At 40.6% G+C, this 20023-nt stretch overlaps 2 protein-coding genes across 2 annotated transcripts; both read right to left on the minus strand.

Annotated features, from left to right (window-relative positions):
• Window positions 1-373: 373 nt before the first annotated feature.
• smc2 (structural maintenance of chromosomes 2) lies at window positions 374-9975 on the minus strand. Its single transcript, XM_004564208.6, has 25 exons — window positions 9643-9975; window positions 8923-9072; window positions 8711-8833; window positions 8581-8619; window positions 8384-8494; window positions 8246-8290; window positions 7893-8126; window positions 7556-7705; window positions 7221-7454; window positions 6909-7068; window positions 6671-6788; window positions 5245-5383; window positions 5023-5142; window positions 4678-4882; window positions 4383-4518; window positions 4029-4153; window positions 3741-3934; window positions 3445-3588; window positions 2879-2953; window positions 2547-2666; window positions 2211-2411; window positions 2009-2125; window positions 1185-1345; window positions 952-1099; window positions 374-810 (listed from the first exon to the last, which is right to left on the minus strand). The coding sequence occupies exons 1-25, from the start codon at window positions 9808-9810 to the stop codon at window positions 634-636; spliced, it is 3594 nt and encodes a 1197-aa protein (XP_004564265.3). The 5' UTR covers window positions 9811-9975; the 3' UTR covers window positions 374-633.
• Window positions 9976-11877: 1902 nt separating this feature from the next.
• On the minus strand, window positions 11878-14189 carry exoc1l (exocyst complex component 1 like). The gene is made up of 3 exons (XM_012922755.5): window positions 14062-14189; window positions 13660-13835; window positions 11878-12565 (listed from the first exon to the last, which is right to left on the minus strand). Exons 1-3 carry the CDS (start codon window positions 14180-14182, stop codon window positions 12296-12298), a joined length of 567 nt encoding a protein of 188 aa, XP_012778209.1. The 5' UTR covers window positions 14183-14189; the 3' UTR covers window positions 11878-12295.
• Window positions 14190-20023: the final 5834 nt, after the last annotated feature.

Raw genomic sequence — 20023 nt, forward strand, 5'->3', positions numbered from 1 at the left:
GGCAGGGGTGGGGGAACGCCAGGTCTCAAGGGCCGAGTGTCCTGCAGGTTGTAAATGTGACCTTGATCCAAAACAGTTTATTTAAATGGCTAAATTTGCCCCTTAACATGTCCTGAAGAGGCCTGGTAATGAACTAATCATTTGATTCAGTTATGTTGACCCAGGGTGATATCTAACACGTGCAGGTCACCTTGAGGCCTGGAGTTCCCGTCCCCTGTCGTAGGGTTTTGTATCGAAAAAGATTAAAGTGTGTCGTACAGTTTTCTCTGTGCCCTTTTATATCACATATTACTCGATATGTTTGAGTAACAAATTGAATTATGTACTCCCCCCCCCCCCTTTCAATGGGAGAACTAACAAGACCAGACAAAAATGCATTTATTCCTTTATTTACTAAAATATAAACTGCACATAAATCAGATGACAGGAAGCAGGGGAACGTGAACCACAAAAGAGAAAGGATAAATAAGGACAGTTCAGACAAAATAAAGCTCGTTATTGTTTGAAATGCAAAGATGTAAACAAAGAAGAATACATGAGATAAAGACAAAACTCTTATTAACCGATACCTCCTTAGGTTATGTTACAAGGTTTTTAGATGACATAATGTGCGATGAAATTTCAGTGCAATGATTAGCTGATGAGCTGTTTGCTCTTCTTCTCTTTCTGTGATGGCTTTTCTTGGATTTTCTTGGGGTCGCTCTGGCTGAGCGCGGTCCGCGTCACTGTGGACATGCCGTCGACAAACTTCGTCTTGAATAGGACGTTGGCGTTTGTGAACATGCCGTCCTTTAGTGACACGACCACAAACTGCAAAGACAATAAAAATTACAAGGTTTGGAAAAACTTTACCCATTAACTTGGTTTAAAAGAGGAATAATGGTTTACGGTATTTCACGACAGGAAGTGTATTCTGCGAAATAAAGTGAAAACCTTCATGCTTTAACTTACCTGAGAGTGTCTAAAATGCGTCCGCAGCATCTGTCCAATATTTTGTGTGTGAGACAGATCCAGAGCAGCGTCCACTTCATCTAAGATGTAGATGGGAGCGGGTTTGAACAGCAGCATGGCCAAGATGAGAGACAGGGCCACCAGTGATCTGAAAACAGACACAACTTATTTACAGTATTGTTTAGGTGCAATCGAAGTGACACTAAAAGGCCATACTGAATGAGGTTACTCACCTTTGCCCACCACTGAGCTCTGTGAGGTTCTCCTTCCAGGTGTTACCCAAGGCCACTTTGAACTCGAGGCCCTCCAGGACACCGCAGCCCTGCGGAGGAGCCAGCTTTGCTGTGGCTCCTGGCAACAGGGTGGAGAAGATGGAGCCAAAGTCCTTGTTTACCTACAGTGAGAGATAATGGGCAATAAATTAATTATTCTAAAGTTAAACAAAAAAGGAACAACCAAAAGCCAGTATCTGAAATGCCACAACTACAGGATACTAAGAAACAAACAAAGAAAACTACAACAAGACAGGAAGGAGGCAATGATATATGTGTCGTATGGAGGCAGAAAAAGAAACTAAGAAGTGCATGTGACTCCTGTAAAACAGGCAGCCAACCTGCTTTCTTCTTAATGGCCACTAGGGGGCAAAACCTACAGAAGCCTGATGTGATTCTTGGCTCAGTCACCCGTTTTGGATCAGACTGAATAAAATGTTAGGATGACTAAATATACAAAAATGACCTGAGTGTAAGAAAGGAGGATTACCTAACATATGTACAGTTTCACTGTCTGACCTCATTTTAAAGATGGGGTGGTGACACTCTTCATACAGCCTATGATCCTAACACCTTTTTATATTCATAGTGACTCAAACCTGTTAGAGAAAGACGCAGAAGTGGCTGCTGCACAAAATAAGTCCTGTTCACTGACATTACTGATTTATAACATCCACAGATATTAGATTTATTGAAAATCCTGCAATGGTAAGTTTAAAACAAAGCAAGGTGACAATAAGTATAAGTAAAGGAGAAAGAATAAATAAAGGTGCTGAGAAGTATACCTTCTGCCACGCCACGTTAAGAGCCTCGTTTTTCTTTTGGTCCAGCTCCTCAATGGTCTGCAAAATCTTTGCCTTGTCGTTCTCCACAATCCTCTTCTTCTTCATCAGATCATTGTACTGCAGAAGGGAATGATGTTACATGGAGGAACAGACAGTAGCTGAGGCCTTTGAGTTACAAATATACTTTTTCGTCCCTCCTCACCCTTTCCTCTGCCTCGTTCAGCATATTCATAGCCCTCTTGTTAACGTTCCTCTCTAGCTTGCTGGTGGTCTCCTCCAGCTTCTTGAGCCGCTGGCCTGCTTCACGCGGGTTGTTGGTCTTGAAATCATAAGAAGTGTTCGGCTGACCGAAAAAGTGGCGCTCTGAATTGATCCAGTCGTGCTCCTCCAGCATCCGAGTCACCTGAGAGATGGAAACGTGTTTATGATGCTCAAGTCATACGAGAAAAGATGAAACTCACTCCAATCTTCTGGATCAAGACAACATTAAGTGTTACTGCAGTGGGAGGACTGTGGGCTAATGAGAGTTTGCGTGTACCTTGTCAGCAGCATCCTGGCTGTCTTTGCGGTGTTTGCTGATGTTATGTTCCAGCTCCTTGATCTTCAGCTGGACCTCATTGTTTTGTTCTCTGAGCTTATTGGCCTCAGTGGACTTTGTCTGGAGGGTTGAGATGGACAAACAATTCAGTTAATCAGTCATATCTGAAAGTTCTAACCAGTTGTGAAGCTCTCAGTGCTGAGGAGTGTGAAATGTTTTAAAATGTTTGAGTCAGAAACTGAAACTGTTGCAGTTACAACAACAATCCTCCTGTGGAAGGCTTGTAACATTATTTAATTAATAAATATATATAGATGTATAGATAGATATACCTTGAGCGCTTTGTCTTGTGACACAATCACTTCCTTCTGTTTGGCCAGCTCCTCCTGGGCTTTACGCACTGCCTCCTACATTACAACAGAAAAAATAAATTAGGAAAGCATTTGGATACTTAACTTTATAAACATCACATTTGATGGTGTTTTTTGTTTTGTTTTTTTTACATAGAAAGATGGCACATGCTCAGCCCAATAATCCACAAGAGAAAAACTATATAATTCATAATGAGGACCAAAACAACTACGTGGAAACCCTGTAACAGCCTAATTAAAGTTGTCAGACTTTTACTTAAAAGATCTGAGTTAATAATCGACTGGGATTCGTAAGAGCTTAACAAAAGAAGGAGAGTCCAGTCGCCCTCTTTTTCAACCTCTTAAGACTGTCATGACCTGGATGACTGAGAACCCACACAGACAAATTGATTGTGATAAATCATAACACTTTTTAAGTTCACGTGAACGAGTTCCACCCCTGGAGTGGAGCAGTAATAAACTCATCTAAGTCTATTTGCCAAAAGACTTCTGGGAGCTACTTTGCATGTTCAAAATGGCCCAAATACCTTGTTTTGGGATACAGTGCAAGCCATGCTGTCAATCTGCTCCTGGATGGCCTTCATCGCCTCGTCTACAGCCTGAATCTGCTGCTCGTAGCCAGCCTGCTCCCTCTGCAGCTCCTCCAGCTCCAGGGCCACAGCATCAGCCTCCTGCAAACATGAGCAAAGAAAGAGTTAAATAAATAATAAATAAAACACAAAACAGACAGACACACACTGGCTGACTAAAATTCTGGCTAAAATTAAAAATATATTATTGTATATTGTAGCAATTATTCAAAGCAGTCAAAAGTTCATTTAACCTGCTGCTTCTGCTTCAGCTTCTTGTTGAAGGCATCGGCTTTGGCCTTGGCTGTATTGAGTTTCTGCTGGGCAGCTTTCAGCTCCTTCTCCCTCTCAGCTTCAGCATTCTTCATCTTGTTCTCCAGCACCTTGTATTTCTCTTCAGCCCGCTTTTGCACCTCCTTAGTAACACGCAACGTCTCCTCACTCTCCTCTGGATTAACAAACAGCACATTTGATCAAGTTAGAAAACACAAAGTGCAGACTGGATGGTTTTTTGTTGCCCCACGTATTTTGATTTCTCTGACCAATTGCTTTGCGCAGCCTCTCCAGCTCCTCTTGCTGCTGGTGGAAGGAGCTCTGCTGCACCTTGGCCTGCAGAATCTGTTCTTCCTCCACCTTCAGTTCATACTGCTGCTTCAGCTGACGATACCTGCAAGAGAGAGAGAGAAGTGTGGTGAAAAGAACAAGGAAATGTACCAGGGTAGGTGAGAAAACATGCTGGCAGCTACATCACAGTGTGTTTCTGTTGTGTTTTTTTCCCACTGCTTTTAAATACTAAACGGCGTTGTGGTGCATTAAGTCTTAAAAACAAGGTTTTTAAGAGTTTTGCTGTAAACAGTTAAAACATGGGCATATTTTGTGTGTTTGCATGTACATACTTCTCAGCGGTTCCCTTCAGGCTGGCCAGTTGCCGTTCAGTATCCTGAAGTTGGGCCTCCTTTTCATTCAGGTTGTCCTGAACCTCCTTCACCTCCTTCAGGCTGGACAGAACTGATGCAGACTGGGAGCGAGCACCTGAGAGGAGGAAAAAAAGCCAGTTTACTTTTTGAGTGCTTGAGTGAGTTCAAATAAAACCATCGCTGCAGGTAAAATGTTCAAAGTCATCATAAAACAGTGGCAACAAAATCCAATAAATAACACATGACAGAGCACACACGTCCTCCTTGCTCTCACCTCCACTCAGGGTTCCCTGTGGGTCAAAGATGTCTCCACCGAGTGTGACTGTCTTGGTCATCACCTGCTTATCGAAAGCCACTTTTTTGGCATTGTCCAGAGTGTCGCACACCAGTGTGGCGCCAAACACATACTCCATGGCTTTACGTAGGTCAGACTCATAACCGACTAAGGACAGAGCTGTGTGAACATTGTCCACTCCAACCTGGATGAAGATAAGACAGAAAGAATGCAATAAGAGTCAATGGTAAGTTTCAGTAAACGGGGGGGAAAAAAAAAAATTAAGTGCACTTTTACAACTTCTCCAAACATTTTCAAACCCAAACACTCAGAAGATTCTCTCACCAGGTTCTTGGCAGCGTTGATCACTCTGTCATTAAGTGTCTTTGCAGAGATCTTGTTCAGGGGAATGATGGTGTACCTTCGCTGCAGCTCTCCCTTCTCTAGCAACTTTTTGCCTGTCACCTACAAAAAAACAAAAATCAATAACTTCAGTTATGCCATCCCACTGATCTGTGAATGAAAATAAATAAATAAACAACACACAGACTGGTCACACACACCTACCTCTGTGTCAACAACAATGTTATAAAGCCGTCCTCCTGCCACGACCTCCAGCGCTGTTGAATAGGAGATGTCGCTGACTGTGATCAGGTTAGCTAGAAGCCCCTTCACTTTGCTGCGGTCCCACCCTCGCTCAGGGTCCCTAAAGAGGGACATTAAAAACAACATTAACCTCCTAGGACCTGGCGTCCACATATGTGGACATCACATTTTGGGTTGTCTAGAGCAAAATACTAAATTTTGCTCTAAAGGGCCTGATATCCACTTACAAGGACATTATACTGCCACAGTTCTATCAAAATTTAAAACGAATGTCCTCAAATGTGGCTCTCATTGTTCTTAGAAACAAAAATCAGGTAAAAAAATAAATAAAAAATCATCAGGTATTTCTTTGTTTTTACATTCATTGGGTCCCAATATGCCCAAATATCAATGAGAAATTAAAAATGCATGCCATGGAAGAGTTCAGGTCTTAGGAGGTTAGCACACCTGAGTTCATTAAGTAGTGTTCACTCCCTCTAAAAACACATAAACCCTGTTTTTCAAGGAATGATTTAATCTCTAATGATTTTTTTTAAATCCCGTTTTCGAGCATTGATTTTTTCATATTTTGTTTGGCCAAAGTCTTTAAGATAAGTATACTGAAGAAATTTGATGAAGTTATCAATTAACAGAGTTGGAATAATTGGAAATTATAATTATCGAAGATATTCTGAGGTAGCTAAGAGATTATTGAAATACATATTTCTTATGTTTTTTTATTTTTAAATTTTCCACACAGTGTCTCTTTCCTGCCTTTCAAAAGAGAGGATGTGATTCATTTGTTCGTTTATTCTTATAAATTAAATTTTGGGCTTTATTGGGGATTTATCCCAACATCATAACTGCAAACCGCTTTCAAACCCTACGACCCAGAAATGTAACTACATGTTGTGTTGACACACTCCAGAACTATTATCATTGGACTGTTCAGTACTGTGGGCACACGCGCACACGCACACGCACACGCACACACACACACACACACACACACACACACACCCCCCAACAACAACAACTGACCACAGAGAGTGGGGACCCAGGAAGGAAAAGAAATGTCCTAGCATTTTATTAGCTTGTGTCCTCTGGCACCACATAAAAACCCATATATATCTGCCATCATATCAATATATTAACAAATGGCTAAGACTCCCCTTCACAGGTACAATACAACAAAGCTAAAAGGTGAGGGAACTGTCAGCCAAGTGTGCAAAGGAATACAAGTTTATAAAAATAAATAAATAAATAAATTTACACACCTCTACATTTTTAACATGAAAGTTTCTCAGTGCTCCTTTTTAATTTTTTTTAATACTTCCCTAATTAGAAAATCATTAAATGTCTTTATAACATTAGATGTGGTATAATTTGATGAGATCTGAGTTCTTACTTGTAATCAAAGCGCAGGTTGGGGAAACGTGACATAAGACGCTCATGCGTCTCTTTAAGTTTAGTTATCTCTCTGGACAGCTGCCTTCTTTTTTCCAGCAGACTTTCTTCCTTCCCATCTGCAGAAGGACATAAAAAACCCTCCAGTTAGTACACAGGTTTATACAGAAAAGGCACCTCATACGTGAGTGCATGTGACTCCTGTTTAAACAAATACATAAATAATCATGAATTAGTACCTTCGTAGTTGAGCTTGGCTAGCTCAGCCTCTAGTTTCTCCCTGCTGTTTTTGACAGCTTTCAGAGTGTCCTGGTCTTTTTTGTAGCCACTGTCCATCTTTTTCACCTCTGCTTGTTTGGTCTTCAGCTCAGCCTGGGCATGCTTAAGCGTCATTTGGGCCTGAGCATAAATAAGGAAGAAAAAAAATAGATGGTTGGAAATTCATGATAAAATAAGAACCCAGGGAATAAGGTCAGTGAAAAAAACGTTTTCCAGTCACAGAAGCATAATCAGCCTTCTGCAAAAATATTTATTCTAAAAGCAAGACTCACCTGCTTGGCCTCTGTATCTGCTTTGCTTATGTCATTCTTGCAGGCCATCATCTGGCCTGCGAGTGTGGCTTCCTCTCCATCCTCGTTGGTAGAAAGACCTGCAGACACAGCTTTGAAATGCTGCTCAGCTGCCTCGAGGGCAGCGCTGTCATTCTTTCCCTCCTCCTGCAGAGCCTGAAGCTGCTTGGTCAACACAGAAACCTCCTTTTCCTTCACCACAAGCATTTTCTTGTCCTGCAGATCAAGGAAAACAACAGTTTGAATAAATGATTCAGATGTACACATTGCCCTTGTTTGCAAGTCATAGAATAGCAAGATTTTTATTAATCCATTACCTCTTCCATGTTCTTTACAAGCTCCTTCCTCTTCTTGGTTTCATCTTTGAGATTTGATTTTTTTAAGTCAAGTGCACTCTGAGCTTTGGCGTCCACACGCTGAACATCAGCTAGAGCCTCCTCAAGAGACTTTAATACTCCATTTACTTCCTACAGACGAGCAGATTGATACGGATTACTTTGCTGCAGTTTGATTAAAACATACAGAGGATGGACCTATAGCATACAAATTATTTTAAAGACTTCAACAAAGGTACTGAAAAAATCTGCCCACTATTACAGAAAAAGAAAATCAAATTGTGAAAAATCGCTCCCTTTCTTCCCCAGTGTAAAGTACCTGGTCTTTTTTCTTTTGCAGCTCCTGAATCTGGGCTGTGAGCTCCTGGACTTTGCTCTCGTTCTCTGCCATGCTGGCTTGCATCTTGGCGATGTTGTCCTGCATCACTTTTAGATTCTCTGCTGACTTCAGCTTGGTCTCCTCTGCACACACAAACAGCCAGGCCACATACAGCCGCGACAAGTGCTGGATCTCACGCATCAGCTTCTGGTATTCCAGATATGATGATCGTTCCTGTGGACAGAGGAAGGTTCAGAAATGGATATTACAACAGTAAAAACAAAAAGAACACAGGCTTCACGGGTTGAACCTGTGGAGAGAGATAGTCGGTTCAAATCTTAATGCCAAACTACCTCCTGCAGTTTCTGCATGGTTGGAGTGATTTCCTCATCCAAAATCTGAAAGAGCAAACACAACAAATGGTTTGCTTCAGCAGCAGTTTGCTGACGAACAAGTATAGATAGTGATACAGTCAGAGTGAATTAACATACAGTCTGAATCTCCTTCAGCTTGGCCTCTTTCTTCTCAATGGTCTTCTGAGCACTAATCTTTTTACATTCATACATCCTGGTACCTGCTGCTTCCTCGATCATGGCAAGGATCTGAAAGAAGAGAAGTATTCAATATTATAAGTCCTAAGAAGGGAGGGAAATAAGTGTCCTCCTAATGGGCAAAGTGTTTGTCTTACCTCTGGTGGTTTCATATTCAGAACTTTGGTGATCCTCCCCTAATGTATTAAAACAAAAGGAAAATCTTTGAATGGGGTGACAGATCATATCCATTTACAACCACAACTACACCGCTGAAACAAGACTGACCTGCATGATGAGGAAATGTGGGTTGTTGACATTAAGACCAACAGAGCAGAATAAGTCCTGCACGCGAGTGTTGTTGGCATTGACTCCATTGATGAGATACTTGTTCCTGCCACCAATTACCACCTAAAAAAAAAAAAGTATATGCGTGTTAATACAAGGACTGCATAATAATCCTAAAGTCAGAGAGTTTCCTCCTTTATTTCTTTCCCCACCTGTCTCGTAACAGTGATCTCATCATGTGTTTCGAACCCCAGAGGACTCTGGCTTTTGTTGGAGTTGTCAAAGGTAATGGACACAGTGGCCTTTGTGATGCCACCCTGTCCGTTCTTGTACACCAAGTCCTGGAGGTTGGAGGCTCGCACCTGTCAGGTGAGATGAAACAAAAAAGGATGCAAATTTTGAATGAGAAACAACTACACATGCTTCTTACTTAGTTAACCTCAGTTCAGGGTCACTGCACTTTCGTATTATTCAACAGTTGTTCTTCATATTTTGTTTCTCACTTTTGTGGCAGTTCAGTTTGACCTGAGTCAGTTTTCAGAAAGGATATGTTTATTTTATTATTTTTTGTCACTTGCTATGAGAGAACAATATTGTTATAAACAAATCGTGACGGCTATTTACTTCCAGTCATGAAGCGACCGCAGTCTCAAAGTGTCGATGCCTTCTTATGCTTACTCTATTGACAGCTTCTACGAAACTACAACTAGATGTATTTCTTGTATTCATACTTCATTTTATTTTTAAATTTGTTTCGCAAAATACAGTAGTTTTCAGCACTATAACAATTTGTGACTTTCGCTTGTTACTGAGAGGAATACAACCACTGCCATTATCAAACTCAACAAAAACTCTTAAGTAATCAAATATAAACAACTGGAACACTGGATTTGATAGCTTTTAAGCTAGCTTACGGACAACAGCACACTTACATGGGTGAGATTTGAAATACCCAAAAGGAAACATATCGAGTCCAAAATATTGGACTTGCCGCTGCCGTTCAATCCTGTGATGGCGTTGAAGAGTGGGTCAAAGCCGTTGATCTCCGTCCTTTGCGCGTAGGACTTGAATCCTTCGATAATAATAGACTTGATGTACATCTTTCGGGTTTCCTCTCTCAGCTGATTCCGGAGGCAAGATTTGTTACAGCCAGGTGACAAACCACCACCTTAAACAGAAAGCACCAAATATTAGCCCCGTGTTTACAACCGACAACTGGGAAACAGCTTCTCTCTTCTAACTTGAATTTTGGCGGCAGGCGTGCAGACCCTGAGCCGCGAGTGCGTGCGTCCGTTGTGTGCCGGAAACAAAACAAAGAAACCTAACTACATTAAAAATATGCAGACACACAACAAGTATATTATAATGATCCAATTTTAAAATAAATAAACGTCAATGTAAAATCAAAGAAACAACGATTCTTAAATATTTATTGCGATATATATTTATTTTCGTCAGGCAACTTCCAAGGCAACTAAAACTCTTAGACGCACGCGCTCGCGCGCGCGTGTGTTTGTTGGCGCCACCTGTAGATATGAAGTACAAGTGCATTTAGTAAAATCGTCCCGAGTCAACCTGGCCGGTCGAGAAAATACTGCATTATACTAAAAATAGTTTTAATTAATAAAGATAATTTAATTATGCTAGATATTAAATGTTTCTTTATATAAAATCTGAAATATTAAATGAAATTGAAAAACCTGTCACTTAGAAGCGCTATGAGGTATGACTTAAATAACGAAAAGTAGCTCCTCTTGCTAAAAGCATTGACTAGAAGTTATAGCCTTGAATTCAAATACTAATTACACCCACGGTTATTTAACCTATGTAACCTATTGTGCAAAAGTCTTGACCCACCCCTAATTTCTTTATCTTTTGCTTCCAAGCTGCCGGAACTTCTTGTAATTGTAATAAAATGCCAAAGATAACACAGTTGAACAGGCATGAAGTAATATTTTCTGATTCACCTATTAACTGAAACCTTTGCAGGTCTTGGCGTGCGTGTGTGTGTGTGTGTGTGTGTGTGTGTGTGTGTGTGTGTGTGTGTGTGTGTGTGTGCCAGATATCTGGCTGAGCCCTCATCAGAAATGGTCTCAGTGGAGGGGTGAATTTCAAGAAGCAATTCTTAAGGAAGGAAAACGGAGAAAACGCTGAGGTATGCTAAATTACATAAGAACTGGACTGAAAATCAGTGGTAAGAGGTCTTATGAAGTGATGAAACCAATTTTTTTTTAATAAATCATTGTTAATATGTAGAGAAGAAGTCAGGAAAAAGGTGCAACAGCGTGTACAGCCATCTGTAAAACATTATAGAGACTCTGTCATGGTTTGGGACTACAATTCAGCCACTGGTGTTGTGATCATGTCAAAATTAATGGACTTATTAACACAGAAAAGTGCCATAAGGCATCTTGAAAACATCTGATTTGTAGGGGCTTCACCATGACAGTCATTTCAAACACACTGCCAATGCACTAAAAGCATATCTGGATAGAAAAACATACAGTGGAACACTATCAGCTATGGCGCAACCTCCCTGGAGTCTGCCCCTCAACATTATTGAAGCAGTGTGGAATCATCTTGACAGAGAATGGAAGAAAAGGCCTTTTCTTCCATTTCCTTTTCTTCCGGCTGCCAACATACAAAGAAGAGTTTTGGATGTCCTTCAAGAAGCCCAGAGAGCTATTCCTAAAGACTACTTACAGGAATTACAAGTTTTCCAAAAATAATTCAGGCTATGTTAAAGAGAAAAGCTGGTCATACAGAATACTAACTTAGTATTTAGTATTAACTAACTTAACTCAGGCTTACTGGAATTGTACAAACTCGTTTTTTTTCACTGTTTATTGTATTTCTGTGCGTGTTTGCAGATGTTTAAAAATTTGTTGCATCTATTTTCCCAGCAAAATGTAAAGAAATGAGAGGTGGCTCAAGAGTTTTGCACAGCAGTTCATGTACACCAATGTTGGTTGAAAGCCTCTCATCATTGGAGTAATACATCTATTGAGGAAATACCTAATCATTTATTTATCTAGAAATGGCATAGAGTATACTGGAATCAGAATCAGACACTGAAATATCCACCAAATACATTTTAAGGTTCATTAAACTAAATGAGATTTTTGCAGCGCAGCTCCCTGTGACATGTGCTGTTAACAGTACTGTGCACTGCATAAAGAGGACAGAATACATGATTCGTACCCTGTGTTTAAGAAGATAAAGGGAGAAAAAAGCGCAAGGAATTTGCAGTTGCTTTATTTCTTTTGTGCTACATTTATTTTGAAATTCAGCACATGGAATATAATATAATAACTTCCAGGGTTATATAATTAAAAGTTAACAAAATTAGATGATAAATATGGCACATAGCTAGCATTTGCCATGAAGATACATTTAGCAGAGCATTAATGCAAAACATATTTCATTGTAAATATGAGTTCTTCAAAGCCCAGCTAACTGAAGCTACGAGCCTACATTTGCTTCACACTAACTGATATAAGCAATATACACGTACAGTATTTGCTACAACTTTGTAATACAAACACCCACCTTAACTGGCACTCTCACAACAACTGCGTACTTTTATTATCCATCCAGAGGCACATGACACATGGAGAGACAAACCAAATTGATTGCATAGAAGCATATCTGTGACAGAACAGCGCAGTCCCCTTTGTTTGAGTAGAAGGAGGTGGGCTTGATGTAAGGCCAGTCAAAGTTCCTCAGGTTCAGTGACCTTTGACAGTACCGGTCACTGAGGGCAACCAGGGCACGCACCATAGCATATTTGGCTGAGCAGCTGATGGCCGTCACTGTACGCACCTCGTCGAAGTGCAGCAGGAAACAAGGGTCATCCTGAAACCAAAGAAAATTATATTTATGGAGCACCTTTAAGAATCACTGCATTTTTTTTATTGTGTTTGTTCTGTAGAAAGCTTACATTATTATAGGGCAACTAAAGCCAAATGACCATAGACCATTCATCTTTACCTTGTCCCTTGTTAGCCCACAAACATTATGTGTTTAAGCAACTGTAGAAATTTTCCAAACGATTAATTAAAATGTGAAAAATAGATAAATAACAATGTCAAATTTATTGCTGATGAGTCACGGGAGGGTGCCAGAGCAGGAGTAAAGATTTTAATAACATAACTCATCTAGAATTTAATAGCTAAGGAGCTTGGAATTATCTTAAATTCATTTATGATTTTATCTTAATGTATTTACACCCCTGTGTGTATATGGGATACATACAGTGCTTAACAAATTTATTAGACCACTTGTCATAAAAACAAGAAAGCACCAGTATTTTAGAAATCTGTCAAAAACGTGTTTAAAACTAAAAGTTATATTATTATTTATTAAGCAAACACAAAATTTGTTTTCACATTTTTATATTTGAAAAATGCCGGTACACTGGACTTCTGCATAACATTCAATCACTAAACCTTTTCTGTTTAGGAATGCAATCACTGTAATTTGCCATCTTAATAAAATAAAATAAAAAATTAGTGTGCTTTAATATAAATCACGGATGAAAATAATAATAACAACAGCAATTTTAGCATTAAAAATATCATTTTCATTAAGGAGCTTGGTACTTACTGGTAGATTAAACATTCCAGAAACATAAAAAATGACATGGATAATTACAAATATTGTTAATTTAGTGCAGCTGTGGCATAAACAGAACATTATGGTGGTGGTCAAAGTGCAGTGACTTGGTGCACCAGTTTGGTTGGTGAAAACTGTGTTTAAATGCACTTTATAAATACATTTTAATTACTTAGTTAATAGGTACTGATAAAGCAAAATGTCCACAGAATTATTATTATGCGGTCTATGTGGTCATCAAGAATGCCATCCACATACAGTTACCCAAAAGACAGTTTGTCTCTATTTTAGCCAGTTAAGAACAATGGAAGTTACAGAAGAATTTGGCTAATTACCACATCAGGATTTCTTCCATCAATCAGGGTAAGGTCTTTCAGGGACCAGATCTCTGCCCTCCGGTAGCACTCTTGTATGCAGGAGCGTTTGGTGAAGGATCTCTTGGATGTAGACTTTAGGGGCACAGACATCTGACAGTGCACTATACATAGCTGGACTTCTTTGTTTTTTGCAACTGCGGAAAAATGGAAAAACATCACAAACAGGTGCACTGCAGCACCGGGCTTTTCATCAGCAAGCCAGCCTTATAGATTTAACACACCCTGTGTGGTGCAGGTATACACAGCTTTTAAGGAAGTAAGTTATTAAACACATTAAAAATGTACATTTTAAGGAGGAAGATATTTACTCCTGTGTAAAAATCAAACGCACATTTCTGAGTCAACAATCAAGCTGTTTACCTGAGGCACAGAAAAAATGTCTTCCGTGCGATGGCTCTTCAATTTCAATGAACTCCACCAGTCTCTCTTTTGCAGGTCGAAACAAAACTCTCTGCATCTCCTCCCTCAGAAGAGACGACATCACTGGAGAGAGGGGGAGAAGAATCGGAGTGTCCCAAAAAACAGCAACGGCAAGAAGGGGGACCAAAGAGAGCGAGAGAAACTCAAAAGAAAGGAATGAGATATCCCCCCCAAAAATACTGTGACACTGGAGAACCCTGGAATCCAGCAGTGGCGGGAGGGGAGGGAAGTGGTGATGCTCCCCGTGCCCAGACCTTCTGAAAGCATGCAGGGTTTGTGGGTTGGTTCTGTGTGAAATAAGCTCTTACTCTACCCACAAATGCACGCACACACACACCGTCCACTCTGGATCGGCATGGTCTGATGATGTATGTTAATCTTTGATTGAAGTGCTGCATTCATACCAACTTGCCCAGGAGGGAGTGAGTAGAAAGGGGGCAATAAAAGGCCAAGCTCTTCATCATTTGCGTTTTTATTGCTTCAATTAAGATCCATTATGTTATGACGGTTTCCTGCAAATATGGATTTCACTCTTGCATTTGTAGCTGACAAAAATATCTTAGATACTGTTTGTATATCATGGTTGGATAAGCATTTGAAATGTATATTTAGCATTAATTATATATGATCAGTAACTAGGGGGGTGTGGGGGGGGGGGGGGGCAGCTCTTCTCATATAAGATCAATGTTTTTTTGTGCATGTTCCCTGGCAGATGGAATATTAACTAACTGCGGTTCCATGTGGTTGCATGGCTCCATTGCAGCGCACATGTAACAGACGGTCTCACTTTTTTTTTTTTGTGGTCTTTTGGCCTCTTCTCCACTCACTCACATATAGACACTGATACATATTGTGGCAAACAGCCCAGTGTTTGTCCGTGATTAAACGGTTGTTGTGTGGGAAACGGATGTCCCACAGCACTCTGCATGGTTTCCATTACCGTGTAGTAATTCAATCTCTGACAATATGTACAAGTACAGTGAAGCACTTAAATGGGGAGATGAGGGGTGGGGAGGTGGGGGTGATTTTTATAAGCATATAAAGGAAGCTGCTCTAGTGATCATGGCTCCACAAGGTAATTTACTAGACATGCCAGTCTGTGGAGGACATCATTTTGCACCTATGAACGAATCCCAGCTGTTGACAGATTTGTCAAAACGTTGTGGGAGGACTTCTCTACAGGCCAAAACCACCCCAGAATGAACCAGACCGGAGCTCTGATCCAATTTGTTAGCACTAAAAAGTGTGGCTCCATTGGATTTGTCACATTTATGAAAACAAAAATGGGTCGCTCCTCTGCTAAGTGCTTTATTGTTGTTGTTGTTGATGGTTTTTGTGGGTGTTCGCTTGAAAGGCTTTTTGCCTCTGAGATGGAAAAATGAGCGGAGAGGCAGGAAGTATAGGGAGGAAAGCAAATACATACAAGTGTTGAATCTTATGAATAACACATGAGGTTTTTTTGTACTTACTTATCATTGATTTATCCCAGTATATATGACACATACATTGAAAAGATTCATATTTGCACATTTGCTGGGGTAATCCAAGGTTTAGAGTTTTGTTTTGTTTTTTTTTGGGGGGGGGGGGGGGGTGCAGCATGTGCTGGAATACACAAGTGCACGTAAGAAATGGAAATCATTGGGATAAAACAGCTATATTACTGTTAGAAGGTAACATGGGGGGAGTTTGGAAATGCAGGTATGCTTAATTGAACAAGACAAAGAGATAATGAATAGAATGGAACATATAGCAACAAGGATGAGGAAATCAACTATGTGATGCTGGAATCCTAAATAATGAAGGCTTGGGGGAAATGAAAAGAAGAAGGAATCAGCTGAAGACGCAAGGAATGAGATGCAATAAAGTTACTGAGGAACCCACAAGGTGATTGACACGAAGGGTGCAGAACAAGTGTTAAAGTGGAACGCTGGAGAAAGCAGGAAGCAAGAAGGAAGACAAAAGCAAGAAAGAAAGAAGGAACAGAACACGTTGAGTAAAGGAAACCCAGAATGTGAACGCGACAAGAAGAGATCAATTACAGAATGACTGAATCGTGCATAATATGCAGGGGTGCTGTGTGAGGGAAAAAGCAGAAAGGAGAGAAAATAATAGATAGGAAAATGTGGATAATCCTTTAAAAAGCAGATAAGGACTAATCTCAACGTACAGTGAGGAAAGTGAAAGTGATGACAGAGAGGAAAGTGGAGGAGAAGTTCGAGTTCAGAAGAAGGAGCTTGACAGCGGGAATAAGAAGCTGAGAGACTGAGAAAAATGAGCCCAGGCAGGAGGAATGAATTAATGAGATATAAGAGAGCTCAAGAAATAGTCCAATATACATACCACATTCTATGAATTATAATCATAATAACAACAAGAGCACTCAGAGAATGCAACACCCCCGGAATAGCAAGGGCTATACTAAAACTCTTTTATGATGTCTTTCGTTTTATGATGTTTTGATTACAGTACGATGACAACGGCTGATTATGGCTTCATTGTGACGCCCCAGGGCGTCGCATTGATCAAATAAAAAGTGTGTTGCACAGCTCTCCCCATGCCCTTTCATATGACACATTACTCAATATGGATTCTTCAAATTTGTTTTACAAGGTCAACTTTGACCTAAAATGCTAATGAAGGTCAACCCAAGTACTCATGTCTCCGAAAGGCTTCATATATTATTGTGAGGTTTGACCCATAAAAATGTTATTCCTTATTTCCTCCTTTGCTCTGATCTTTACAGAATTTTCAAAAAAATGATATCAGCTTGAGCTGTTACTGGTATCTACCACTACGCAAAATTTGAAAAAATGATATCTTGCAAACTGTGGATGCTACGCTGCAAACATACAATTACATACTCCCTGCCTTCGAGGGGAGAATAAGTATTATTATTTCAACAGTTGTAACATAAAAAATTCTTAAATTTGGGATTAATAAAGCATTTATTTTGCATAAATAGAAGGTAACTCAGTTTAGCTCATTATTTTTTGTCATTTGGCTTTTTCATCAGTTCGGTTTAACGTCACCATTGTCAAATATAAAATTCCATCCATCCATCATCATCATCTTTTGCTTATCCAAGTTGCGGGGGAGAGATATAATCTCTCCAACGTGTCCTGGGTCTCCCCCGGGGCGTCCTCATGGTGGCACATGCCCGGAACACCTCACCAAGGAAGCGCCCAGGAAGCATCCTTATCAGATGCCCGAACTACGTCAACTGGCTCCTTTCAATGTGGAGGAGCAGCAGCTCTACTCTGAGCCCCTCCTGGATGGGCTGAATTGCTTGACCTATCTCTGAGAAAGAGGCCAACCACCCTTCGGAGGAAGCGCATTTCTGCCGCTTGTATCCGTGATCTCATTCTTTCAGTCAGTACCCACAGCTCGTGACCATGGGCGAAGGTAGGGACGTAGATCGACCGCTAAATTGAGAGCTTTGCTTTTACACTCAGCTCCCTCTTCACCACAACGGACTGGTACAGCCGCAGCATCAATCCGTCTGGCGATCTCCCACTCCCTTCTTCTTTCACTTGTGAACAAGATCCCGAGATACTTAAACTCCTCCACTTGGGGCAGGAGCTCATCCCTGACCTGGGGTGGGCACTCCAGCCTTTTCCAGCTCAGGACCATGGCCTCAGATTGATTGATTTTATGATTGTTTGCGCTGTGAAAACCATTAATGGATGATTGTTTTTATGTTATGTCTTATCATAGCATGTCGTTTTCACCCGGAGGCATTAGTGAGGAATGAGTAATGGACACAGTTACGCTGAATGAAGTCAGCGTGATTAAGAGACCATCAAACTGGTGCATTGCTCATATGGAAGAAAAGGGCAGGTGGACTAGCAGAGACTTGCAGGAAGGGAACATGATAATTGTTTAATTTAGAGGTACTTTTGGTTGTAAAATTATTCAAGTTATAAAAAAAAATGTTCCTCTGTTTTTTTCATGTCTCACAATTGAAATCTTTACTCCTGTCATAGAGTTGCTCATAGAAAGGTTTTCACAGGTTTATTTCATAATTTCTTTTTGGTTTTCTTTTTTAGTTTAAAGAAAATATTGCATGTATGTAAATTATGGGTGACACAGTGATGGAGTGGTTAGCACTGTCACCTCAGCCAGGTTGGAAACTCAAATAATGGCTTTCATGAAATTGTGTGGGGTTTGCAAGCTCTCCCTGTGTCGGCGTGGATGATAATGTGCTTGAAGTGAACGGGAAGGGTTTAAATACCTGGGATAAATGATTCAAGGCAATGGACAGTGTATAACAGAGGTGAAGAAGAAAGTGCAGGCAGGATGGAGATTGTGATTGTATGGGTGATTTGTAACAAACCAAGAGGAGCATAAGTGAAAGGGAAGGTTTACAAGGTGATAGTGAGACCTTCTATGGTTTATGGTTTGTAGACTGTGGCACAGAAAGAAAATCAGGAGGGTGAGCAGACACGGCAGAATTGATCATTGGGACAGCTCAGTTTGAGTGGGTTGGAGACACAGTTAGAGAAAAGGCTCAGATTGTTTCCACATGTGCAGAGGAGGGATAGTGGATGTAAAATATGGAGCTGCGAGGCGAAAGTAAAGGAGGAAGACCACAGAGAAAGTTCGTGGATGTAATGAAGGAGGACATGCAGAGGGCTGGTGTGACAGAGAAGACTGCTATAGATAGGGAGGCAGATGATCTGCTGTGGTGAACCCTAAAGGGAGCAGCTGAATAAGAAAGAAAGAAACAGCGAAATAAATGCACAGAACATAGCACTGTATGAAAGTTATATATGAGTGAATGACCTTATGGTACTGTTGGATTAAAAAAAATACTTTATTAAGTTTTAGCAAGTAACAAAGAGTCTGACACACATCCAAAAGAATGACCAGCCCACCCAACATCCCACTGCAGTCCTATTACATAGTTAACAAATTCACAAACATAAATAAATAAATAAGTTAACTTGTCATCAACAGCCATCAAGCTAACAATCAGAGATTCTGGGATATTACCGAGTACTCCAGAAGCAAGTATTTAAAGCCAGAAGGTGGATAGTGTAGACAGAGTGACCAGACCCTCAAAAACAATTTGTCATGACTCTTTATAGTCGCTTGTAGTCTTTCATGTGGAAGAGCATTAAAGATTTCCCAGTTCCCAATGGTAACACTAGAACCTTTAATCCAGTTGAGTGAAATACACTTTCTGGCAATTACAGGGAGTGCAGAATTATTAGGCAAATGAGTATTTTGTCCACATCATCCTCTTCATGCATGTTGTCTTACTCCAAGCTGTATAGGCTCGAAAGCCTACTACCAATTAAGCATATTAGGTGATGTGCATCTCTGTAATGAGAAGGGGTGTGGTCTAATGACATCAACACCCTATATCAGGTGTGCATAATTATTAGGCAACATCCTTTCCTTTGGCAAAATGGGTGAAAAGAAGGACTTGACAGGCTCAGAAAAGTCAAAAATAGTGAGATATCTTGCAGAGGGATGCACCAGTCTCAAAATTGCAAAGCTTCTGAAGCGTGATCATCAAACAATCAAGCGTTTCATTCAAAATAGTCAACAGGGTCGCAAGAAGCGTGTGGAAAAACCAAGGCGCCAAATAACTGCCCATGAACTGAGAAAAGTCAAGCGTGCAGCTGCCAAGATGCCACTTGCCACCAGTTTGGCCATATTTCAGAGCTGCAACATCACTGGAGTGCCCAAAAGCACAAGGTGTGCAATACTCAGAGACATGGCCAAGGTAAGAAAGGCTGAAAGACGACCACCACTGAACAAGACACACAAGCTGAAACGTCAAGACTGGGCCAAGAAATATCTCAAGACTGGTTTTTCTAAGGTTTTATGGACTGATGAAATGAGAGTGAGTCTTGATGGGCCCGTGGCTGGATTGGTAATGGGCAGAGAGCTCCAG

The sequence above is a fragment of the Maylandia zebra genome, linkage group LG6 (assembly GCF_041146795.1).
Source record: "Maylandia zebra isolate NMK-2024a linkage group LG6, Mzebra_GT3a, whole genome shotgun sequence".
NCBI lineage: Eukaryota > Metazoa > Chordata > Actinopteri > Cichliformes > Cichlidae > Maylandia > Maylandia zebra.

Bases quoted from the DNA above. Each gene is read 5' to 3' on its own strand.
- smc2 (XM_004564208.6), bottom strand. From the start codon at position 9,810: ATGTACATCAAGTCTATTATTATCGAAGGATTCAAGTCCTACGCGCAA. The intron at 8,834-8,922 runs GTGGGGAAAGAA...TTTTTTTTTTAG, and splicing joins AGATCACTGTTACGAGACAG to GTGGTAATTGGTGGCAGGAA. The intron at 7,706-7,892 runs GTACTTTACACT...GCTCGTCTGTAG, and splicing joins TGCAAAAGAAAAAAGACCAG to GAAGTAAATGGAGTATTAAA.
- exoc1l (XM_012922755.5), bottom strand. From the start codon at position 14,182: ATGTCGTCTCTTCTGAGGGAGGAGATGCAGAGAGTTTTGTTTCGACCT. The intron at 13,836-14,061 runs GTAAACAGCTTG...ATTTTTCCGCAG, and splicing joins ACATTTTTTCTGTGCCTCAG to TTGCAAAAAACAAAGAAGTC. The intron at 12,566-13,659 runs GTAATTAGCCAA...CTTTGGTTTCAG, and splicing joins ATGGAAGAAATCCTGATGTG to GATGACCCTTGTTTCCTGCT.